Below are 26,971 nucleotides of genomic sequence, written 5' to 3' on the forward strand. Positions count from 1 at the left end.
ATTATATAAAATGGTATGGTCATTGAGTCTGAAGAGTTGAGTCTTCAGGCCACGGCAGAAGGTATAGGGAGTCTGCCGTTCTAAGGGAGTTTATTTTTTCGGAGCGCACCAAATATAAATCATGCTCTAGGCCTAGGGCATTAACAGCTAATGTTTCTAAAAGAACACACCTTGATGATATGTTCTAAATATCGCTAAACCAAAATTACAATATACTGTATGTATGTATGTATCTCTTTCACTATGACCTCAATCTTCCTTCCTCTAATTCAAGGAACTCTACAAAATGAAAATAATTTCTTTACAATACAGTAAACCAGTCATCTGAAAAATATGCAACTGTCTGATAGTGTGGTCGCTATAATCACGCTTTTTCTAGGTCAGAGAACCTTTTGACAGCTGAAGTGAACATGTTTTTGTTAACCTTTTAACTGAAGTTATCTGGGTTGAAAATAATCAACTGAAGAAGTTATCACTTGGACAACCTCGTGTACAATCAGACAGGATTGGTCATGCTTCACTTACATCACAATACACAATATAAATGGTAAGATGGAATTCATTTCCCGCTGGATTCCACACTTGCAATTTCCCAGAATTGCACCTTTCTAGTTCTCAGGTGTTCCAGGTTACTCCAACAAGCCACCTGTAAGGAGTTACAGCAGATGACAACAAATGCCAAGTCATCACTATTATCAATATTGCTCATCATTAATAATGTTCAATTGACAAACTAGCCTATTCACAAACCATTTTAAGGGTCCAAATGGACCCTTAAAAGTCTTTAACTATTAATAATTGTGGATAAACCATTAAGTAGGCTAGGTTTGTCACATCACTGTCTGAAACTGGATGTACTAATACCAATTGCTATTCTATAACAAATAAACAACAACCTATTTCAAATTGCTATTCTATAACAAATAAACAACAACCTATTTCAAATCTATTTCTGAATAGTCATATCCACACGTAAATTATCTGTTGTAGAATCCAATTAATAGTGAGAAAAATTGTCAATTCAGCTTTGAGTACTCGGTTCAGAGTTCACCCATGTTGCCATATAGAGTTTTCATTCATGTACAGTATATATCAGTACATGAATATGTCCGAACAGTATTAAGAAACTTACTGTGACAGCTGGCTGAGCAGAGTGCGGTTTCAGTAGGTCAAATATGTATCTTTACACCCTAGGATTCAAAGATGTTGTGCAAGAGAGGCAGGGAGAGTGCAGGTTTTAAAGAGTACGGGTCAGCAGTTCTTGACATTGGAGGGGTGGAGTTGTTTAATGAGGCAGAGGGGAGGTGTGTGTCTGTGTCCAGCTGACACACGTTGACACTCAAATGTTACAGTTGATAAATGAGAACTCTCTCCTGATTGGTTAGAAATGTGCAATCCACCTGAAAATGTATTTTGTCTTCTTAATTAAAGTGACGGGGAGACCCCTGTTACTGAACAAACAATCTATAGCAATGCATACTATCATAATATAGTGCTTTAACCTTGACCAAAACATATTACATATTTCCTTTAAAGGAGTAAATGACACAAAAATGCACTCGCATGTGGGTCATACAATGCAATAAAGCTGCTCGAGTATGGAACGAAATAGTTGGAAAGGACAGTGAGGACATGCTTGGTATTGAAAGGGACGAAGGTCAATGTGGTGTAATTTGGTATTTGTGTGATTGCATGACAGTGACATTAAATACATAAGTATTGATGGAAAAAAAAATTATCCTGCTGATAAACAAACAAAATTAATGTTCAAAATATGAAGGACTTAAGTATAATAAACATGGTAAGATGAGAAGGCAGAGAAGAGTGACTGCAAGATGGGTGGTTAGTGGTTACTGGTCCGATAGGCCCGTTTTGCGCCATTCCTTTCAGCTGCTAAGACGTGTTCTCCCAGTGTATTATTCCCTTTGAATTGAATTGAATTGTATTAGCATTTCAGACAACCAAGCAAGCACTTATGGGGACATTCCATCATGTGACTGGTGACAGAATGAGGTTGGACTGGTTAGTGGTTAATTGCAGAGAGAGATGGAGAAGGTTACAAAGTGGTGGTCAGAATTGACAATATTGTCATTAAGGGCAGGCACATTTGAAAGATTCTTTGCCAAAAAAGTTGATCAAAAGAGAGCCAAGATATGAGCTAGTTGAAAACTCATGGTTACAAGTATAAATGTAAAAAAAATGTTGTCCCCCTTCCTTTGGTTGGTGGATCTGCGAGGTCATGTATTTTGTTACATTAGAAAAGAAATAGATATACACTGAGGGGTTCTTTGATAAGTATATCAGGGTGTGGCAGCCCTTTCTCTCATATGTTGATCAGCTGCAGGGTGCTATGCTATCAAGTACAGACACAAATTTAGATTTGAAACAAGACCAGGTCTCCTCGGCCGAGGTGCAATTTGTAACATCTGACCAATCCATGCTGTTAGAGCTTCGGGGGAGTAGTGCTTCATAGCTCTGCAGTTTATTGTGGTGTGATAATGAACTGCAGCTCTATGAGGAATTTTACGAGTGCAGAAATGATGTTCTAATCACTTAAGTTGCTTTTAATGGCGGGGGCAGTATAGCTCAGGGGTAGAGAAACCGCCATTGGAAGACAAAGGGTTCCTGAAGGGCTTCCCAGTTCAAATCCGGGTTGACTTAATGTAGATGAAAGTGCTATATAAATATACCATTTATTCGATGACACCACTCCTTTTTATTCTGGATTTGTCCAATGCCAAAATTAGGTCTGTGATGGTTCGAGAAGTTGGCCTTACCCTTGTGAATTGCTTTATCAGCTGGGTAAGGTTATGCAGGCCACAGAAATTGCTGAAGGATTTGAATATGGGAGTGTCTTTCCGAAGAACATTGGTGTTAAAATCTCCCGTCAAAATTGTCCGATGTTTTTGCCAAGATGTTGTTGTTTTTTTTTTGTTATCAATTTTTTTTTCCCATAACATGAGTGGATCGTTTTTGCCAAGATGTTGAATGGGAAAGACGTTACTTCAGATTGAATGTGCGTGTCCTTCAGTTGATGGCTTAGCTAGTGCTACAGAGTCGATCACAGATGAACATTTTCAGAATGCAGAGAACCTGATGAGAGCCTTGGATCAGATGTCATTCATATTGGGCATTCATTTTTGTCCATGCTAAACCCTAAACCCCTAAACTTCTTTTCCTTTTTTACTATTTTTACATTTACATTACATTTTTAAATTGCTAATCTATAAGCTCACAATGTGTCGCTGTAGATCGGCTATTTGAAGTAGTTTAAAATGTTTTTCAAAATAGTATAAAAAGGCAAAGAAGTTTAGTGGTTTAGGGTTTAGCATGGATGAAAACAGGGCCCCTAGCCTTAACAAGAGATGACTGCCTTCTCCATCTGATGGTATGGCCTCAACTACCTGAAAAACTACCTTCACATGTCCAAAGGTATTTTCTCTAGGGGCAACATGTGACGTCACATCACCCATAGCTGGAGCATGGAATGGTCAGTGGACCAACCAGTTCAGACTTCAGAGGAATCTGCTATGCTTGTTCAACAGCTCTTATGAGCGTGTGTAACGGAGGTGATCCGAACCTCGCTACCGTCACTAAGCGGTGTATCCAAAAAGCAATGGTCCTATTACCGTCTCTTGCATCTCTACTTTTTAGGGTAATCCAAACGTTGTGTTGAAACAATACTTTATTATTTGATAACCTGGCGAACTACCCCAGGAGAAACCTCATTTGGGCATGCTGTGAGCAGGAACCACATCTCGGAGCGGCATAGCCGTGGAGCGAGTGGTTCCAAAAGGAGCTAGTGTAATATGTACATTTTAGTTGGCACTTCTCACAGAGAGAAAGTGCTTTACATACAATGGAAATAAAGACCTAGCATGAAGCATTCAATCGATTAAAAACATAAGCAAAATCTAATACACTGTATAACTTTTTGTTTTTAGGAGCAGTTAGGGGTTCAATATCTTGCTCAGGGCCACTTTGAACATTATGCTTCCCAAGCGGGCTCACAAGCCATTCAACTAACAACAACAACATTTAATACATTCCACAAATGCTTGTTTAAATGCTTGTTTAAATGCTTTAAGTGGTTCTTAAAGGACAACTTTAGTTTTTTACAACAAGGGTTCATATTTTAGATTGTACTTAAAGAATATAAAAGATGAGTGTTAAAAGTATTTCATTTACTTCTTTCTATTGTTTTAGAGATTCTTATTTCAGTGGTTGGGGGCATGCGTACAAGTGGCTAAATATGTCATTTTACACAGAATAAGCCCATTCCCAAGATACAACGCAACCTTTCATGGTTGGATGTGACTTACGGGGCTAGAAGTGTTACTGTAAATAGCAATAAAGAAACTGCTGGCTTATTGTGTCTAAAAAGACATATTTAGCCACTTGTACGCATGCCCCGATTCGTACGCATGCCCCACATTTTAGCACGGTAAACACGCTAAATCAATAGAACGAAGCAAATGAAAACATTTTAACACTCACTTTTTCTTTTCTCTAATTACAATCTAAAATATGAACCCTTGTTGTAAAAAACCAAAGTTGTCCTTTAAAAATGTCAAGATAGGCTGCAGCTCTCTGGCTGTGTACATTTGTGTACATGTGTACTGACTGATTGAATAGTATAGCTTATTCAATCAATCAAATAACAGATGGCCACAGCAGGTATCTAATACAAAACAATTAATTCAATTAACCAAAGACAAAACGGAGCAACAGGGCGACTGGAGAAAATGACAACAGAAGACCAGAATTGGAGATTTCCACGAGAGCCGAGTGTGTGTGGCTTTAAGATCACTCTTCACTCTCCTATCTCTAACTTGGGGTATCTGTCACTCTAATTTAGTAATAGGTGGACAGAGTTGCATTGTTGGTGCTTTAACAAGTGCACTGAAGCATTAATATGTTCTCATTTCCAACTTGAGGCAACAGTAGGTACTGAGAGATCAGATGTTGAATTTTTTTCCAGTGACTAAATATAAAATACAATTAAAAAAGTGTCCCCGTTATGCAAGTAAACAACATTCGATTGTGGTTTAATAAAAAGGCTTAGGCCTAAAGAGATTATATTTTAATCGGCAATGCAACACCATTGACAACAGGTCCCATCTTACTCACAATACAAAGTGAAGCTCACTCGACCATTTCTCTCTCTCTCTTTCTGATGGATAGTTACCATGGTTTTTGAATAGAATGTCTGCGTAATTGAGATGATTATACTGGTGAAGGATCAAGCCAGCCACAAACAAACAAATGACAGAGCAATATAATTATGAGAAGTCTCCAGTTTTACTTTTATTATTATTATTTTTATTAGGCTACTAGAAGCTCGCAGTCGGCGACCTGGCTAACTCGGGAACGATGTAAAATGGGAGTGAATGCCCCATCCTTTAATGCAAACCCCATTATAACTGTTGTCATTGGACCCGTTTTGACCATCTGTTTGCCTGGGTCCATGTTATGCCCATATATGGAGATCTCTGTATCTGTCTGTCTGTGTCCCTTTTATGCCCATGTGGAATCTCTGCCCTTTGGGCGGCCAAGCGTCTAGTCGGGTGCCGGCCTACTCGGGAACGATGTACATATTGAATGAATGCCCCACCTTAATGCAAACCCCATTATAACTGTTGTCATAGGACCCGTTTTGACCATATGTTTGCCTGGGTCCATTTATGCCCATATATGGAGATATCATGCCCATATATGGAGATATCTGTATACCGGTATCTGCGTCCCTTTTATGCCCATATATGGAGATCTCTTCCCTTCGGGCGGCTAATCGTCTAGTCGGGGACCGGCCTACTCGGGAACGATGTAAATAGGGAATGAATGCCCCACCCTTTAACGCAAACCCCATTTATCTGTTTGTCTGCGTCCATTTCTTTGCCTATATATGGATATCTCTGTATCTGTCTGTCTTCATCTTGAGCAGTATACGCAGCCTGTTTGCTTTGCCACCCGTGGGGAATGATCCCCCTCTGGTTGTTAGGCAATACCCATCATACCCGTTGTTCGGTTACGTCATACTGATGACATTCAATACGTAACAATGGCATTTTTTGTTGACTCATGTGGCGTATGTGATGTCAGAGCCTTTTATGAAGTGATGTAACAATGAGTCAGCGCTTGCGCCGATTTCCTCCGGAACAGCCTGATGTCAACAATCAGCTCCGCATAAGGAGATTCCGAACGTTTTGCGCCGGTTCGGGAAAACCGCGCGTCGGGTCGGGTCGAGGCCCGGCACTGCACTCCGCGTCGCAGCAGGGAACGCGTGTGCCGAATCTGAAGCCGGTGGGACATTTTTGATTGATTGAAGACTTTATTAGAAGTTTGCATAGGAAAAGGTACAGTTTCATGATGGTACAGTTCACTGGTACAAGGTCTACTAAAAGGAGATCCATGAAAAGACTAAGCTTATTTCCACTGGAAACCATTGAAGTATCTCATATAACATTGAATGACAGACAGATAGAACACAGTACTATGCAGTAGATATGTAAAGAAAAACAAAAAAGAAGACAGTTATTCTTAAACAAACAGTATATACAAAGAAGGGGCAGGGGAGGGTAGGGTTGGCTAGGTTCATTTTTACCAGTTGCGAACGGCTGCTGCCTGTAAGTGGTTTTTCAGGGCAATTTTAAAGGATGCAAGTGATCCACACTCCTTTATGGCCTTCGGTAAGGCTTTCCACATTTTGGTGGTATAGCAGAAAAACGAGTTTGACCCTTTGTTGGTTTTGACTCTGGGTTGAAAGTGATCTGTGGCGCTGCCTCTGGTGTTGTAATTATGGACAAATATGGTACTTGGGTATCATAGTGGTGTAGTGTATCTTGTACACCAGGCCCATTGCAAGCTGCTGTACTCTGTCATCTACTCTGAGCCACCCCACTCTTAACTGGTGAGTAGCGGTGAGGTGAGTCTGATAGGGAAGGCTAAGCAGAACCCTAATTAGTTTATTTTGGGCTGTTTGGAGTTTAGTTTTCAGGGCTTGTGGGGCGTCACGATACCATACGTGGACTCTGTAGTCAAAGAGGGGCTGGATTATTGCACCAGCTATGGTCTTCAGTGTGTTGAAATTGACCATCGGGGCGATCCTCTGTAGGAAACGAGTTCGTTGGTTGATTTTATTTATTACTTTAGAAGTCATCTTTTCACTGGAAAGATTAGCTTCAAGGATACATCCTAAGTAAGAGATTTCGTTTTTTCGAGTTATGACCTTGTCACCCACTTTGATTGTGAAGTTATCGACTTTATTGAGGTTATGATTTGTTCCAAAGAGGATGGACTCCGTTTTACCCAGGTGAATTGATAATTTGTTGTCGTATAAGCCATGTGCAGATCTTACTTAGTTCAGAGTTAAGTGTCTTCTCAACCTGCAAGTGGTCCTTGCCCGAGACTAGGAGAGCCGAGTCATCCGCGAACAGGAACAGGTTGCAGTCACAAGCAGATGCCATGTCGTTCACGTATATTAGGAACAACAGAGGCCCCAGTATGCTACCTTGAGGAACACCACAGCTTACTGGGAGGGGGGGGGGGGACAGGGTACCGTTAATCTCCACCACCTGTTCCCTCCCAACTCACTGCTGCGCTGTCAAGACCGATGGCTTTTAGTTTCTCAAACAGAATAGAATGATTTACGGTATCAAATGCCTTCTGGAGGTCCATCATGACCATGCCGCTATATTTGCCGTCATCCGCTTCGCGTTTGATTTGGTCAGTCAAATAGAGAAGGCATGTGTCGGTGGAATGAGATTTTCTGAATCCAGATTGGAACTCGTAAATCAGATTATTCTCATCGAGATATCTTGCAATCTGTTCGTAGACTATTTTCTCCATGACTTTGGATATGGAGCTGAGAATGGAAACGGGACGGTAGTTTCCAGGGTCTAGTTTGCTACCTTTTTTATGCAGGGGGGTTACTTTTGCTAGTTTGAAGTCTTGTGGGACATGACCCTGTTCGATGGAAAGGTTAATTATGTGGGTAATGATTGGAGCAATGGTGGCGGCTGAATCTCTGAGAAATCTAGCTGGAATTTTATCAAGGCCAGTGGCCTTGTGCTGAGGTAGGGCGCTCAGTTTTTATCTGGTTGGAAACCAGATCTTTATTTTGAGCGTCTTGAGTGCGATCGTCTTGACGACCTTTTGTCCATTGGCTGTCTCGGTGTCACGTGGTAACCGAGCTAGTTTCATGATTGGATAATATAAGGGCCAACCAGTGTCGCCGGTCACACATTTCTATAGGACATCAATATCTGTGTAACATCCATACATGCATCTATCCACGACATGCAGCCTGCGCTCAGCCTGCAGTGGCGTCAGTTCAGAACAAGCTAAGGTATGGCAACATGACTGGTGTCATGTTGCCATACCTTAGCAACAGGCACGATGAAAAGTAATTTTTTATTATTTCCCCCTGTAGCCAAGGTATGGCAGCTGCATACCCCTGCCATACCCAATTGAAGCCCCTGTCAGCCTGACAAAACAGACCCCGATCTGCAAGCTCAAAACATGAGCGTTCGCGTCGCTTTTGGGAGTATGGACATTACATAAGGGACTTAAGCCAACTTACTTTGATGTTGCTCGGTGTGGAGCGGAGTGGTAGGTCATATAGGTAGCCAGATCATGCATCTTTCTTTTGTTTTGTCCTCTACTTGTTTAAAGTGACGGAGCCTGATTGAGTGTTAACACAGCACAGCTGGCAGGTTCTGTGGCTTCTACGCAATGCGCACACACAGACTGTGCCTCATAATCATTGATTGATTGAAAGCAGCCAGCCTAGGCTATGCGTGTTTTATTGCGAGAAACCAAAGTATATGTTAAATCATCGGACAGTAAGCACCCCAACAGCCCCCCCCCCCCCACAAAAAAAAAGAATACAAAAAAAAAGTTTTTCTTTTTTTTTCTTTTTTTTTCCATTCGACTAAGATATTGCCATTCGACTAGGTGCCGTTTCGATCGATTAGTCGACTATTCGGGGTCACCCCTAACACACACACACACACACACACACACACACGCACACGCACACGCACACACCAGCAGCACAATCCATCCATCCATCTTCAACCGCTTATCCAGCATCGGGTCACTGGGGTAACAGTTCCAACTGAGATTTCTAGAGTTCCTTAATAATAATAATTAAAATAAACAAAACTAATGATTATAATTGCGACCGTCAGTTCACAGTTACTATGAAAACCTCTGTCTGTCAGTCTGTCTGTCATGTCACGTAACGTCACATCACACTTTTTTGCCCCTATCCATGTGAAATTTTCCACACACAATCCTTGTCTGCCAATCCACAACCTCCACCCTTCCAGGGACCCCCGCAGCTCCAGGGACCCCCACCACATTTTTTAAAACACATTTTTGAATACTGCTCCTACAGTTTTTGCCCTAAAATCACACAAATCGCTACACAGTATGTCTACACTTATCTCATCGACATGGATCTTTCCCATATAGCGCCACCATCAGGTCGATTTAACAAATGTATCAACCTAAAATCACGCTGCGACCTGGCGGTCGCTTATCATACATACATACATGTATACAGTACATAGGCCTACTGTATAAATGTATCCGCCTTATTCCACCTTTATCTTTCCATTTCCACAACAATATACAGACAGAAATGGCATATTTTGGACATAGTTCGATTCGTGATGAATCATTATTAATAATTTTTTAAACTGTGATTAATCTGATTAAAATGTTTAATCATTTGACAGCCCTAATTAATATGTGTGTGTGTGTGTGTGTGTGTGTGTGTGTGTGTGTGTGTGTGTGTGTGTGTGTGTGTGTGTGTATGTGTGTGCTTTTCTGCCGTTGGCTATCCATTCACGTCATTCACAATGGTGACTAGATGTCCCAAAAATCCTAGCACATTTTTGAGCGGTGGTCTCCAACGCTCCTATACGTGGCCGTTTGTGTGGGTCTCCGTCCGTCCGTCCGTCCGTCCGTGTAGCCTGAACCCACTTCGGCACGCTACTAGTCCCACTAGTCACACTCGCGCCATATGTCAAATCGACCGGCTTACTCGGGAATCGTGTGCTAGTAACTTGCTAAGAGAAAGGTTCAATAGTCGACGCCGTCTTTTTGGTGGAGCCCTGGGGTTATGGATAGACTGTTCAAAGTCCCTGACTTTTGCCCACACCATTTCAACCAGATTTTATATTGACTTTGTCAATTCTTGTTTAAACACAAGTTTAAAACTGTCTTTTCTGACACCCAGTTTATTGTAGTATTTCTTAACAAAATTTACACCATACCGCCCAGATGGGGCGACCAGTTTTTCAACCAGTGAATGGGCCATGGTGGTAAAGGTTTTGTTTAGATGGGTAGCCACTTCACATTTGTCAGAAATGAGAGCGGCGTCCGTTTTGATGTTTATGATGTGGCATATGTTTTTTGATTTTAAACCTAATTGGTTGTTAAGCAACTTCCATAGGTCTCGTGGTTTATTTTTGTATTCGTCGATTTTGGTGTCGATGTAGTCTTTTTGGGCGGATCTACATAGGGCGATCGTCTGGTTTCTGAGTTTCTTGCACTGAGCAGTAAGATGTTTGATTTGGATGTTGAGGTCAGGGTTGAATTTTTTCCTAAGCTTTTTGCAACACTTACGTTTTTCAACGTACTTTTTGTCTCTGAGTTTAGCTGATTCGGAAATATCTGAGTTATACCATGGCTCTTGGCGGGCTTTAACACTGGTGGTTTGCAAGGGGGCCACGTCGTCTAGAGCATTGGTCAATTTGGATTGATCAACCAGATTTTTTTTAAAGTGAAATATATTTTTTTAATAATTAAATCAATATTGCGGTTATATGTAAATTATTCTTCGGCCTCTAAATCATACATGCAAAGTTACACGTTCATGGCATTTGGCAAAGATGTAGAGGGTTAGTCAAAGTAAAACTGAAACCAATTTTATTCCAATCGGCCAAAGGGGGGCGCTATACGAAGCGTTTGAAAATTCAAACTTCAAACGGGCAAAAGTCATGACTCGTTTCGTTTTAAGACATGCAACTTGTTACACGCATGCTTTGACTCAAGCGGAAGACATCTGTGTCGTTTTTAAGTAAGCTCCGCCCTTCGATTTTCCGCCATTTTGAGCAGTTTGTAAAACGCGTAAACCCGCTTTTATTCTTGAATTTTCACGTCACATGCACAAAACATTTTTTATGTGAACTTTGGACCAATATCTAAAGATCTGTCAGATCGGATTTCTTTAAGATTTAAACATGCTTTTTTAAATAATTCAATGAATATTGCAGTTTTATGCAAATTATTCTTCTGCCTCTAAATCATACATGCAAAGTAACATGTTCATGGCATTTGGCAAAGATGGAGTGTTAGTCCAAATATCACTAAAACCAATCTTACCCCAATTGGCCAAAGGGGGGCGCTATATCATTTTGAGCAGTTTGTGAAACGATTAAACCCGTTAGGATTTTTTTTGCAATTTGCATGACACATTCTATACACAATCTAAGGACCTTTATCTAATATGCCTATGAAGTGCGCACACACAAAAAAAAAATAATAATAATAAATATAGCTGGAAGCAGCGATAAAGTGGCCAAAGCCAAAAACACCTCAAATCATGAACACAGCCTGCAATGTGCCTGAAATGTTGCAAGCACATTCCCAATAGGTCAAGGAACAGATACCACCCTTCTCACATTGGCCTGTTATAGCGCCACCAGCGGGTCAACTTTTGCATAACACATTTTTGGAACAAAATGGACCAATCTTTGACGTCAGTAACGTCAAAGAGAGCACTGCCTGCGATCTTGACATTTTGTACTTTCATATCCAATGTTTTCTGGCTTGAAGCGAGCCCACAATTGTTTCGAAGGAACAATATTTTCTAGTTTGCAATGTTCCTTTGCAGGTTTGGTTTGACATTCTGGAACAAATGGTACCAATCTCTTCAGGAGCAAAGACAGCCAAAGTGTATCTCTATTTGGTTACACAAGTCTTACACAAGTCAGAATAAAATAAAAAAGACAGGCCTAAGTCAAAACTCAAAACATTAAAATCTGAAAAAGAACCGCACCTGATTGGTGGCTTTCTTAATTGAGTAGAGCAGATAATGTAGTTTTAAGTGGAATAAAAACAGATCAGCCTTTATTAGTTTACTTTTATTCATTAACCAAACAACGATACTTTGAACCCAAAATCTAGACTACTCTTGTCGAAGCATTCCATAAATACTGTATAGGTTGAATGAAACGGCATCACTCACATGAAAGAATTATATAATCATGAACAATGATTATGTGATTCTTGTTTTGCACATTTGTTTCTTACTAAACTTTGGAGAGTAAGCATTTGAAAACATTTGACAATGACTTCTGCACCTAGCATCCTCATAGTCCCCTTGAAACCTGTGGAAATCGAACAATAGGCCTACTGACACAGATGAGGCTTTATGAGTTCTTAAAGGACAACTTTGTTTTTATACAACAAGGGTTCATATTTTAGATTGTAATTAGAGAAAAGAAAAAGCGTGTGTGAAAATGTTTTCATTTGCTTCATTCTATTGTTTTATCGCGTTTACCATGCTAAAGGGGCAAGCGACATGCGTACACATGGGGGCATGCGTAAAGTGGCTAAATATGTATTTTTAGAGGGTCCAATAAGCCAGCAGTTTATTTATTGCTATTTACAGTAACACGTCTAGCCCCCATAAGTCACATCTAACCATGAAAGGTTGTGTTGTATCTTGGGAATGGGCTTATTCTGTGTAAAATGACATATTTAGCCACTTGTATGCATGCCCCCAACCACTGAAATAAGACTCTCTAAAACAAAAGAAAGGAGTAAATGAAATCAATTGAACACTCTTTTTTATATTCTTTAATTACAATCTAAAATATGAACCCTTGTTGTAAAAAAACGAAAGTTGTCCTTTAACTGTGTAGGTTTAAAAATAGGCAATAATAAGCCTTAAGGCTCATTTCCACCGGCAGCGATAACAATGACGATAACGATTTAAAAAAGTGGGGTTTCAATTGAAGTGGATCGGCAGCATCCACCCAACACCGATGAAGACAACGATAGCCGACAACTACATGGTTAGGATCAACAACGATAATATATATATATATATATATATATATATATATATATATATATATATATATATATAATGTGGTTTGTGTTTGTTCTATATCACTGATCACAGTGATATAGAACTGGGTCTCTGACAAACAGCTCGCGATGCGCTCTGAGCGAGCGGCTGTTGTTAATTGACGCCTCTTCACATTGATGTCCGATAACTTTATCGGACATAAATGTGAAGGCATAATTATCGCTGTGATATTTTATGGCTATCGTCATCGTTATCGCTGCCAGTGGAAAAGGGCCTTTACAGTGAAACAGTAAGGGAGACGTGGTCTCTCAGTTTTCTGATGCTTTATTAGCTGGCTGAATATGACCAATGTGTATCTGTCTTCATCAGGGTCACAGGGACAAAAGCGTTGCTGCTGTTGCCTACTCCCAGATTAAATGGTTACACTATTCTCTAGTTCGGTAGGGTTTAAGTAGTTGTAGGGCACTACCAGAGCTTTGTTTCTTTCTGCAATGACCTCACTGAGGAAGGAAAGCTCTGCTTGGAATTCCTTGATCATCTGCTTTGGTGCAGGCTCATCAAAGTGTTCATCAGGATATGAACCCAGGGGAATCTGGAAAAGATGGGAAAAAAGGTGGAAGAAGTTTAAGAAAAAATGAATAAAAGTACAAAGTAATGGCATCAAACTATACTTTAAGTACCAAAACTACTTGGTATTTCCAAAATAGCCAATCCAGCTTGTTGATCAAGCTTGTTTCAAATAGACTACAAATAACAAAGGCTTATGTAATACGAATCTAAATCTAGAAAGTTATTCCACTTCAAAAAAATAAAATAAAAATAAAAAAAGATACAAAATAAACATCTGGTAATATTATCGTCTAATCAGGCTTTTGTGAACACCCTGGACCGATTTTAATTTGCTATAGTCACCACTGAAAACATTGTTGCAAACTGGTTTAGGAACAAGGTCTCACTGCTATTTCATATCAGTGAATCTGATTATCTGAGTGATTGCAACATGATTCAACCATGCCTAGTAAAACTTACAGCGTCCTTGAATTTATGGGTGAGCACCCAACCTGATGCCAGAAATGTGACTGACTCTCCAACTCTCGGAAGTGTCTCAAACAAGGTCTTCAAGCAAGACTGTCCCTTGATGGTTGGAGGAGCTTTACGCAGTAGGAGAGGGGCGTTTGGGATCCAAGATTGATAGTCAAACTAAAATTGAGATAAGATAAGAACACATAAAAGTCACAATAAAACAAATCATAATTAAACAGACAACTAACAGACGGGTGTTGCTAGCTATGAAGATTGTGTGTGTGTGTGTGTGTGTGTGTGTGTGTGTGTGTGTGTGTGTGTGTGTGTGTGTGTGTGTGTGCATCTTTCTGTCTGTCAGGAGCATGGTATGACTATGTACTGCATGAAAAGGCATGGGGCCAATGGGGTAAAGAGATTGAATGCAGGACTCTGGATGATGGTGCGTGCCAATGTAGAGAGGCTATATGAAACATCCCTCTCCACCCTCACCACCTGCCTCACAGACCTCAAAACATGGATGCAAAAAAACTTTCTCAAACTTAACGGCAATAAATCAGAAATCCTCATCATAGGCCCAGATTCCCTCACCCGCTCCACCCAGAACCTCACTCTCAGCATTGATGGCTCCACTGTATCTACCTCCACTCACATCCGTAACCTCGGTGTCATCTTCGACTCCACCCTCTCATTCCGCCCCCACATAAACCAGATCACCAAAACTGCCTTCTTTCACCTCAAAAATATTGCCCGCCTCCGTCCCTCACTGACATTCACAGCTGCCGAAACTCTCATTCATGCCTTTGTCACATCCCGGATAGATTACTGCAATAGCATCCTCAACGGTACCACTGCCAAAATCCTTAACAAACTGCAACACGTTCAAAACTCCGCCGCCCGCCTCCTTACCAGTACCCGCTCCAGAGACCATATCACTCCTGTTCTTCACGACCTGCACTGGCTCCCTGTCAAACAAAGAATACACTACAAAATCCTGCTAACCACCTTCAAGGCACTCAATAACCTGGCTCCCTCCTACCTTTCTGATCTCATCCACCCCTACATCCCAACCCGCTCCCTCAGGTCCAGTGAAGCCAACCTCCTGGAGGCCTGCACAGCCAAGTACCGCACCTGGGGGGACAGGGCCTTCTCTGTCTCTGCCCCCACCCTCTGGAACGCTCTCCCCAACCACCTCAGAAGCGCTCCCTCCCTCCCCTCATTCAAAGCTTCACTAAAAACTCACCTTTTCAATATAGCTTATCCCAGCTGAGGTCTGGCACATTTTTGCCTCCCTACTACTTGACCTACTTTTAACTCTTTTTTTATTTGTATTTGTCGTTTTTAAAGTTTTTCCTAATAAAGATGTTCATTCTTTCTGTTGTAAAGCGCTTTGGGTATTTAGAAAAGCGCTATATAAATCCAAGCTATTATTATTATTATTATCTTTGGGAGTGAACACAGCGTACCATGATATCATCACTAGTCCAAATATGACATTACAATGTGTATGTCACACAGCAAGCTGACCCTGGCAGTATCCTGTGCATCATACTGAACAGATTTCTGTGTAATCTGCAATGTGTGATTGTTCGACAAAAGAGCTGTAAATCCCCCCAGGAATCCGCAGAGAAAAAATCACACCCGTGTGAACTGAGCGGTGGTTGTGTGTGTGTGTGTGTGTGTGTGTGTGTGTGTGTGTGTGTGTGTGCGTGCGTGCGTGTGTGTGTGCGTGTGTGTGTGTGAGAGAGAGAGAGAGAGAATATTGCAGTTGATGCTCAGACTAGACTCAAGAGCACCCTCTCTGGTCACTGAGTGGTAGTTCAGGCTACATACACACATACATACACGGATACACGGATACACGGATACACACACGGCCATGCTATGGAGCGGTCTACCACCGCTCAAAAGTCTTGATTCCGCGGAGAACAATCCTGATTCTGCGGAATTCTGCGGAGAACAATTCTTGATTCCGCGGACATTAAAAAACAACGTGCACACGGTCACCGCCTCCTAGCAATTCATTTTCAATGAGAGGCGGGCGGCTTTTTCGGCCGCGCAGCAAAGTTTTGGGGCGGCGAGGCGAGGCGAAATTAAAGGGGGTACGCGGTTGCCGTCGGGGCTGCCGCTAGGATCAGCAGTGGCCGCACCGCGGTGAGACACAAACACACTCGCTCAGTAAGTAAACGCTGCACGGTATTTCACATAGATGAACACAATCCATCTCTCACCGCCCGCGTACACATGCACAAACGAGCACGCTCACGGTGGATTTCACGGGAACACGCCCACTCGCCTCGCCACCCCAAAACTTTGCTGCTTGACCGAAAAAGCCGCCCGCCTCTCATTGAAAATGAATTACTAGCAGACAGTGACCGCGTACCGCGTGGAACCCCCTTTAGTCTGGATTAACACCTGTGTGTATTTTGCAACAAGGAAGGTTTTTTCATCTTACCTGCCCAAGGTGGACTGCGCCATGTTGACCTGACACGTTAAAGATCACCATGGTTATGAACTTGATCACTTCCTCCACAGTCTGAAAGGCTGCAGGAATCCCTGTTTAGATCAACACCAACAGACATTTTAATATCTTGGAAGCTGGCATCACTATCAGTAAATTGCCGACCCTTGATGGAAGATTATAGTCTATCTTTCAGTCTTGTCAACTACAGTAATGTACAGTACCTGCAACAATGCATGACAGACTATATTGTAATAATCACTCCTGTCAGTCAGTGTGTGTGTGTGTGTGTGTGTGTGTGTGTGTGTGTGTGTGTGTGTGTGTGTGTGTGTGTGTGTGTGTGTGTGTGTGTGTGTGTGTTGAAAGTGATCAAGAAACATGAAGGGAATGCTTGGCAGGCCACCTCAAAGATAGTGAATTGCTTTTTTATAGTGCTTTTCCAAGTGCTTTACAATGGTTCATTCATTGGGAGGTGAAGCAGCGTACAGTCACTTCCCAGCTGACACCGACCGACTCATTGGAGGCAATGTGGGGTTCAGTGTCTTGCCCAAGGACACCTCGACAAATGGAAAGGAGGTGCCGGGATTCCAACAGCTGACCCATAGATCATTGGATGACCTGCCCTACCTCCAGAGCTACAGCCGCCCCAGTAATTGATTGAACTATGGGATGAAAAGGTTCAAGGTAATAATAAGCCCAATCCAACATCCATAATCTTAAATCAAATTTGAAATATTTCGTATATCAAAGCTATTATATGAAAAGTAACGCATGGAGGTACTTCATTGGGCTACTAGGGTGCATTTCGAATTGTGTATTGGTGTAGTAGTTTGGGAGATTCCTGTTCTAGACGGTCATTGTGTCAGGAGACATGGCAACCATGAGTTACCCGGGAAATCGTCCTCAGAAGAAAAGCAGCAGATACCCTCCTCAGCAAGGCTACCCTCCTCAGTCTGGTGCTTACGTGATTTTAGGGCAAAATCTGTAGGAGCAGTGTCCAAAAATGTGTATTTAAAAATCGGCCTGGAGGTGGCGCTATATGGGACAGATTCATGTTGATGGGATGATTGTAGACATACTGTGTACCGATTTGCGTGATTTTAGGGCAAAAATTTTAGGAGCAGTGTCCAAAAATGTGTTTTGCAAGAATCGGCCTCATGGTGGCGCTAGAAGAGGGCCATGTGAGAAATGAGGGGTGGGGTCTCCGCGCCGCCAAGGCGGACGAATAGGTACCGGCCCCGGCTGTACCGGTCGTTCCTAGCCGGAGTTACGGCATTTTATGTGAGCTGCAGTGTAGGGGGTCCTCCACTGGGGGCGCCACCACTTTTGCATCCGTTCTGGAGCACCAGGAGTCGGTGGTCCCCGGGAATTCCCCGTGAGCAGCCCCGTTGGGGTGGCATAAAAAAGCTTTACTACTGGATGATGTTTACTAGTTTATATGTTAACTAGTTTGTTGTGTATATGTTAACTAGTTTATCAACAGCATACCTTGGGTATTGCGGTTTACTGTAAATAGCATTATAATTGATTGAATACCTGAGCTTTTGTTTCCTAAGAAGCCTTGGGTGAATATCTCCTTGATCCAGTCCTGGAGTTCAGAGTCTCTACACACGTCACTGTCTGAGGGATAATAGTGGTCCACTATTGCCCTTACAAAGCTGGAGATACATTACAACAAATATTTTAGTATCATTCACTGGCCTATAGTTATATACATTTCAATGCAGATGAAATAGATAACTATATAACATTGTTATAAAATAAATGATAGATAGCCTATAGATATTGGTGTCAACACCAAAAGCCCATCACTCTCTTAGGTGTCATAACACATGTGCTACACATCCTCCTGCCCTGCAACTATTCCGCAAAGGCTTTAACACTTAACCAAAAGAATATAATACATTATTTTCAAACATTCTTTAGTATTTTTTGCTTAATGCGATGCCCAGGGTTAAAGTTGTTAAAAGACCGTAGCAGTGGTCTGGAACCTGCAATCTAAATGAGCATCCTTGGTTGGTTCAATGAGGGTCACACAACAAGTGTTAATGATCACCTGTTGATGATGTTCCACAGCTTCAGTCCATCATCTCTGTAGTAGAAGTTTGGGACAGACTCCAAGCCTCGTGCTGCGATGTTCTCTGGCAGACAGAGGGAGCTGTAGGTCGTTTCAGAATGAGCCCTTCCCATGAGCTCACTGAGACCCTCTGGTGTTAGTGAAGTCTAGATAAATAATTAGCATTAGACAAGGCTTTATTGTAGAGCAAGGCATTTATTCCTTTTTGTTTTGACGTGCTGAGAATCTAATTTGCTCTGCACGTTCACGTCAGGCATTTGAATCAGGTTGAGAGTAATTTTTGGACGAGAGCACCTTTTCTCAGCTGGGAAAAACATCCTGTTGGATACAGTGCCTTAGTTTGGACAATATATTACTGGTTGACTTTAAAAAAATTAAATCAACTTTGAAAGTAGAAATTCAAGTTTGACACAGTTGAATATTATTCTTACTGAATCCAAAGTTCCTCCAGCTGCAAGAAGTAGTTGGCGAGCAAGAACATTTATTTGGATGGTGTAACGGAAGTGCGGGTTCAGCAACTGGATAGAAAAGAAGGAAGAAGAACCATGTCAAAGATTCATCGCAAACTCAGAATCTCAGAACGTTCTAAAAGGTGGTACAATATTCAAATGCATATTTTATTGTAAAAAACTTAAATCATTTTCTAGAATTTATGTTTATACAGCGGCCATATGACACTTAGATTAGGTGATAAAAACGAAAAGATTTCTGCTATAGTATACATACATACTGTATACATACAGTATAATCACCTAAATGCTCTTCATTTAAATGATCTTTATGACCATACCTTGTAGAGAGGATGAATCACTGGAAAGCTTCGCAGAGCTGCAACTGCGAATGCTTCTGCCAAAAAGTGAGTGTTCAATAGATGATTCACAGACTGGCGGTAGACGTTATCTGCATGTTTCACAAACATCTTGGCCAGCAACCAGTCATACTCTGGGTCACTGGGCAGAAAAATGGGATTCTGCTCTGAGGGCTGTTGGGTCAGCTGGGTTTGATAAAAGGAAAGAAAATATTTATTTCACATTTTCATCTAAAAAACATTGGGCTCGAATGTTCTCAGTCCCATCCTTACCATTGGTCAAGTACAGTAGTAGTCAAACAATGCACATATTCCTTTGACAGTGTGATTATAATATACAGTAACTGAATGACCCCATCAGTGAAATACCTGAATTGCAATGGGCATCAGTTTATTCTCTGGGTTCATGTAAAACAAGCAGAGAGCAGGTGCCAAAGGCAGAGCCTCACCATTGTCCACCTTAGTGGACAATCCAACCAATCCCTTGTAGTCACAGAGGAAGATATTGCCTTTCTGCGTGAGAGAAGAAACTAGATTATAGATACGATGTATTTGTACTTTCTGGATGTCACAGACATTAACACACATTCATTGAAACAGATCATATCAATAGTGATACACTGTAAGACACTCCATACCTCCATCTCCCTCTGGAGAGAGCTGCCGCTGTCTAAGAAGGGCTTCACCATCTCCTCTGTGACCGGAAAGTTGTGAGGAAGCTCCAAGCAGCGCTGAATGATAGTTGGGTTGAATCCATTGAGAAACTGGAATCCATAAAAGTCATCCTCCATCCAGTGTTCGGTGACGTACTCTACAGGAGTGACAATTGGTAAATGTTTGTTTTATAATGTATTGTATGTACACACTGCCTAGCATATAATGTTTTTGTTTCCTAATGGTGAGTCCATTTATACCTGACATTGGCGTCTCTCTGAACCAGAAAGCATTTTTAATTGCTTCGAAGTCCTCCCACTGCTTAGTAGAGTGTTGCATTCCCTTCAGTTTGAGTTCAGCCTCACTGGAAAAAGAAAAAGAAGAACTGTACCATTTTCCTTCACAATTTAATAATACAGTATAGGTCTATTTGTCCTGGTTATACAGTATAGGGTTCCTGAGCAATATGAACTCACGCCATTTCTTTTTCATAAGCAAATTCAAAAGCTCTAGCGAGTGAGAAACAGTCTTCATCAGGGATCTCAGAACTGTCATTAAAAGCAGAGTCGTGTGGCAGCCCTGGATCAACTGTGCCCCACCTGTAGGGAAATGACAGAATGAAAAACATAATATTTGTAACCTGTCGTATGTTGGGGTTTAAATCAGACTAAAAACAAGCGACCAGACAAGAGAAGCATTTGACCCTATAACAACAACCCTTCTTGCAGTATGTAATTGTGCACAAATAAAACTCACTGGTACAAGTCCTTGTGACGTATCAACTCTTTTTTTCTGTGGTCGGTCAGAAGGGCATGGTCATCCTCAAAGGCCTTCATGGCTGAGGAGAAAGACTTATAGTTATATGGCATGAGCATTTTCCATGGGTCACTTACTTGACAAGACAATTGTCAGAGGGATTTGAATTTTCAAGATGGTGGCCGACACCTTAGTGGAGCAGTTATGTGAACGAGTGATTCTAGATAGTCCGACGATTTATTCCATTGAAAATGGTTTAGAATAAAGTTTAGAGCCCCCCCAAAAAAACTCAATCTATACTGTTGGCGGCGCGACGTATTCCAGTGTGCCGATCCCGAAGTAGTCCGGCTTTTTTAATAAAATGAATTAATTAATCGGAGGCCTCAACGAAGCCCCCCCCCCTCTAAATTTCCATCCAAGGCCGGGGCCGCGACTCTGTTTACATCGGCCCGTAATCGGCAACGCCGCCGCATCGCGCCGCCGAATCCAATACAAAGTCACCTCTTTAGAGAGCATTTTCTCTGAACTGTGTTCTAATCTTAGCGGTAACGTTTTATTTCCGGCTTAAATCGCCGAATATCTATCTTCTAAATGAGCTATCAGCCTATAGCTATCTGAAGCCATTTTCATCCGGGTCCTTTTCATCACATGCGACGTGGGTCTCTGTCTGTTGCAGCGCTCGCCTATGGAGTGAAGCCTGGCCACTCAACAGACTTTGGCTTTGGCGCCCCCAAGTGGCACTGTATGAGTTTAAACTGCTCCACAAGGTGTCTGCCATCTTGAAATTTCACATTTTCTTGTCAAGTGACCCATGGAGACTGCTAACACCAATTTTCACGTTTGTATCATTAACTGAAAGATTTTGACAAAAATAGGCACTCATTCTTCCACTAATAGGGATAAAAGGGGGGGGGGCTATTACCCCAACGCTGTCATCTTAAATCTTAAACCTTTTCAATTTTTTTCAAGTTGATAATTTATCATAAGGCCTTCCTAATGATATACAGTCGCTGTTTAGTATGAGAACCGCCACATCTTGTCCCTGTCCGTCTGTCCATTTCATAATGCTTGGTTTGACGCTCTGACATCATCACGCTCTGACATTACTGTGATGTCAGGGGAACCACACTTAACAGAATCCCTTTTATGCCCATTTATGTATATATATATATATATATATATATATATATATATATAATAAGTACATGTCAGCATATACTGTACATGTCAGTCTAACCAGTGTGGCTGGTTTTACAGACAGGGATCTCCATATATGGGCATAAAATGGATTGTATGTATGATGTCAGACGTTGACATGACATGACAGACATTATAGGACTTTCACAGAACGAGTAACTGAGTACAAGTAAGCATGTCTGGGGTCTCATGGCACACCGTTGGTTCTACAGACTCTACTAACATTGCCTATGTTCTTAGCGGCTTCCCCTGCGGTTACTGTACTTGCACAATGTACAGTAGTTGTATATTAATAATGCATTATTTTTGTGCAAATTCCGCGACCTTGCCATTTAAGGGGAGGTCGCCTTTCGCCCTTAGGCGTCTTACTAGTTTAATTCATAATTAAAATGTTAACTTTTCCCAAATATGGAGATGGGTGACATCATAGACCACATGAAGCTGACAAGGGTGGAATGGTTAGCACCGCTGGAATAGGGTCAATGACTGACACAGATATTTGCAAGTGTGACTCGCCTCAAGGCAACCACACTTGCAATTTCCAATTGCATTTTTGTATTGGATTTCTCATAGGGTAATCTTAGACTGTGTCTTATGAACTGTTTTCCTAAAATAAACAAACCGCCCTGGCGATTTTGTCAGGTATGACTCTGTGTCGATTATGATGTTGAGTTATATTTGAATGTCTCTGTTTGGAGAAATTAGTACTTTTTAACCACCACCCAGTAAACACTAGCCGTCATTTAGACCAATGGTTATGGTTAGCCCTCATTTGAACCGTCTATCGTCAGTCTGTCTATAGACCGATTGCATTTAATCCATTGTTCCATACTTGTTGATTAAAAAAACAGCTTTAATATCCACACCTGGTTTTCAAATATTGGACTAAAGTAATTTTAAGAGCCAATTTCACTATATAGTCTAGTTTAGTTGTAGCCGTCATCTGAACGCTTCCATTTAAACGATATAACACCGTTTAGGACAAACGTGTGTTAGACCATCTTTTTTTTAAATACAACAACGTTGTTCATTATCGGATGCTAACAGTATCTCCCGGTTCTACCTTAATAGTTGATTGCATCCACTGAGCAGTTTTCTGGCCATTGCACATCTTATAGCCGTCTAAAAGACGTGCTGGGCAATACCTTTGAAAAATTCTAAAAGTGTAATAAATAATGGCATATGCCGTGGTGCTGCTATGACAGCATACTATTACTTCTCTGAGTTACATAATTCATTCTGACACCAACAGACAAACACACAAGACTGCATGTCTCCCCACCCCCACCATACGATAATGATTAAATAAAATCGTTTTATAGCTATGCATCAATATAAAGTTAGTTTGTGTTGTCAAACAAAATGCACCGACCTCAAACGAACAGCGGGAGGCGATATGTCAACTACTAATAGCTGCTGGAATACACACAAGTAACAAGCTGTGCCGTGGTCTAGCGGGCGCGCACAGGTTTCATTAACAGAAGGTCTGGAGTTCGAACCCTGTCGACTCAAAGTGTCAAATAATAACAGTGTAAGAAATCATTACAAATACGATCAGCTGTGGTGGTTCAAGTAGCATACGGCTCTCAGAACCAAGGAATAGTGATTATAAACCCTGCTGGCTGCCATCATTTTCACTACATTTTCACTACTTTCGGCGGCCGCTAGCGGCCGCTAACGGCGTTTAAATGACGGTGATACAATGTCTTGTCTATGTATAGCCGGTGAAAAAACTTTAAAATTTAAACTCTTCACAGACCGGATCTAGCTAGACGTCCGGTTACGGTGAAGACGTGATTTGAACGCGTTTTAACCCCCAAATTGCTTAGTGGGCAGTTGATGCTTCGTATCCATATGAGTAAAAAGGGCCCAGCTGATTTGTTTATTTCTGGTACACAGCTCTTATACAGTATGATGCTATATCTAAGATGGGAAGTTTCAATGTAAAAAATAAGGCTGTGACCCAGGGGGATAGCGCCCTTCAGTGATGTCAAACTTCTGTGCTCTTTAAGTGAGAAACGAGGCGAAGCCGAGTGTCTCCATGTATTGCTGGCTTATTGCTTTTCTAAACGGTTACATTATGGCAACATGAAAAATCATAGACATGTACCAATTAAAACTGTTCTATTTCACTAATAATTCACAACAAGGTCTGCAAGAAAGTAATTCCCAGCTACAAGGGAGTAGTTCCCAGCTTTTTGCCAACAACACAGATGCAGATAATTGGTGCACTGTGGGAACACTGTGGAAAGAAATAACGCACCTGGGTTTGATATAAACTGATTCAAGGTGTGGATTATAGTCTATATACCACAGAAAATAAAGGGAAACCAGCCAATCAGAATTAAGGAACGGAACTAGCCGTTTTAGAATGTGTATTGGAACATACCTTTCCCTCCTCTCAGCTCTACCTGTTCCCCATCGGACACCCATCTGTAGCATGGGAATAGGATGACATCGTCCTCTGGAGTAGTCACCACGATCGTAGAACAGAACCATGCATTATCTAGTTGCTTAACAAGTGCATCTTTCTCCAGTTTGACCAATAGAAGTCGCCCGAGATGTACACTGGTTTTCACTGTGTAGCTCCCCTTCTGTATAAAAAAGGGCAAAATGACAAAATGACCCTTTCTTTACTTCTCAAAGTAAATGGTGGCACATCCCTTTGAATTATAGCTTACCGTTCCAGCAATAAAGTCAATGCCGAATTTGTCCAGATTCATGCGCTCACTCTCTCCTTCGGTTCCAATTAAGGTGACATATATGCAGTCTATTGTCCCAGCAAATGCCTGGTTACCAGTTGAAACCTCCAACTTGTACTCAGCCATGATCGCTCTGTGTCTGGAATAAATAAATAAAAAGGGTTCTAATTAATTTGGTCTCCAAGTAGGCTTATGATGATTTGGATCACCCCTGAGGGGTTACTGCCTGGTAGTTTGGGGCCTTAGGGAGATAAAATGGTCATTTTGTGCTAATCAGTCTAAAAGCACAACAGAGTTGAATGGCACAGTGTTATGACCCTGAGGTCATAATTTCATTCATTTTATGCCTGTAGATTGTAGTCTGTGTAGCTTTGGGTTTGCCTGTTTGAGTGATGGGATGCAGGTGTGCCTGGCTGAGTGAGTGAGTGAGTGAGTGAGTGACTGACTGACTGACTGACTGACTGACTGACTGACTGACTGACTGACTGATTGATTGAATGAGTGACTGATTTCTCAGGTATCTGGAGGGAGCTGATTGGTTCCAGTCTCTGGAGGGAAGTTTAAAAGGCTGGCCTTTCCACTGCTCCTGTGGGCTCTCCTCTTCAGTTCACCAAGACTGCCAGTCAGCATGTTGCACGTTAGTGTGATGGGGTGAAAGAGGGTACTCCTAAGTTTTTTTCATTTTATTTTATTTTTGTACATGCGTGTGTTCTTTCTATTATTTTCTGCTGTGTACGCACGCCTTGTATGTTTATTTGAATGATTAATTTGTGTTCTCTTTCCCCCATTCATGTTCTGTTTTGTGAATGGACTGATTGTTCCCGGGACATTGGGTGTAATGCTGCAGGGTTGGATAACTAGGAGCAGAGACTTGGCCAATGGGGGTGGGGGTGACGTCACTGCGCGCCAATGGGGAGCCGGCAGAGGGAGTGTCGCTGAGTATGAATGGGAGAACGCACTCAGTTGACAGCAGAACTCCAGAGAGGACAGACGTGTGTGCAGACGAGCAGCAGCAGAGCATGACAGGGGGCCTAGTGACATTGAAAGAAACGAACTGAGTATACCATATAACTATCCTGAGTGACTTGTGCACCAGTGCAGAACCAGCCTTGGAGAGACGGGTCGTGTCCAAACTACCTCCAGCCTTCCAGAGGGTGACGTACCTGGCCGGGCTGTGTGACGGCGATCACAGTGTGACGAGCCTTTTCAACTCAGGAGGCAAGCGTATGCTTGCCTTTGTGTGTGAGTACCGTCTTATGTCACACTGCCACGAATCCTGTTAGTCTTCACGTATAAAGCGCCTGGTGGTGTAGAACAAGTTATCTGGCACTCTCCCTCCTGTGCTTGCAGGTGTACCGAAGTAGACGGGAGAAGTGATGATGTCCGGCTATCCATATACGCTCCATTGAAGACACTGGGTCCCCTGGGTGGTTGCTCTGCTATAACGAACTGAGTAAAAGTACTGTAGCGCTCTGCGCTCGTATACTGACACGTAACAAACGAAGTAATTGAGTAAAAGTACTGTAGCGCTCTGCGCTTGGCCTGGGTCATTGGCCTATAGTATGATAAGAGAAATAGAGTTAAGTGCTTGATTAAGGGACGCACGGTGCCCGTTGGAGTTTTATTAGTGTCCCCACTTTGGAGGATTTAGTATTTTAAATATTGGTTTTAGTATTCATTGTCCTATTAAAGTTTATACTATTTTGCTATTTTAAATATCCCTTTACAATTCCCGGCTTAGTGGCGCTCCTAGTTAGGGCTTTTTTCTTTCTTTTGTTTGGGTTTCTTTTTTTGTGTTATTGTTCTAATGGCGAAGATGCCCATGTATTAGGGACCAATAAATTTGTACTTTTGTATCCCCCTGAGAACTTGTTTGGTCTCCCTCTCTCTCTTTGGGGTTTACATTCCCCAGGTTGCTCTCTCAGTGTATATTACGAACCTGTGTTGGCCTTTATTAAGAAACCTTTTTATGGGTCGTTGGTTAAACCAACTGGCGTTGTCCGGCAACAAATCTTGAACAATTTGGTATAAATTATTACACAGACAAATAATGGTAATAGAGTCAATTTATGAACATATTGAGAACTTGAACTTGAGAGTGAACTTGACCCAGTTTTGAACGCTGGTTGTTAATGTAAGACTTGGCCAGTTTACATTAGAATGTCTGTAAAGGGTTATCATTGATTTT

General features: G+C 41.7%; 1 protein-coding gene across 1 annotated transcript; it reads right to left on the reverse strand.

Annotated features, from left to right (window-relative positions):
* Positions 1-13,520: 13,520 nt before the first annotated feature.
* On the reverse strand, positions 13,521-24,909 carry LOC308295634 (hydroperoxide isomerase ALOXE3-like; the record flags this gene model as incomplete). Its single annotated transcript, XM_080738683.1, has 11 exons — positions 13,521-13,700; positions 14,138-14,308; positions 16,584-16,684; positions 18,126-18,247; positions 18,646-18,812; positions 19,098-19,184; positions 19,457-19,660; positions 19,844-19,987; positions 20,113-20,285; positions 24,471-24,675; positions 24,763-24,909. The coding sequence occupies 11 exons, from the start codon at positions 24,907-24,909 to the stop codon at positions 13,521-13,523; spliced, it is 1,701 nt and encodes a 566-aa protein (XP_080594809.1).
* Between the last annotated feature and the right edge of the window lie 2,062 nt (positions 24,910-26,971).

Source organism: Nannobrachium achirus, assembly GCF_963921795.1.
Source record: "Nannobrachium achirus genome assembly, chromosome: 12".
In the NCBI taxonomy this organism is placed as follows: Eukaryota; Metazoa; Chordata; class Actinopteri; order Myctophiformes; family Myctophidae; genus Nannobrachium; species Nannobrachium achirus.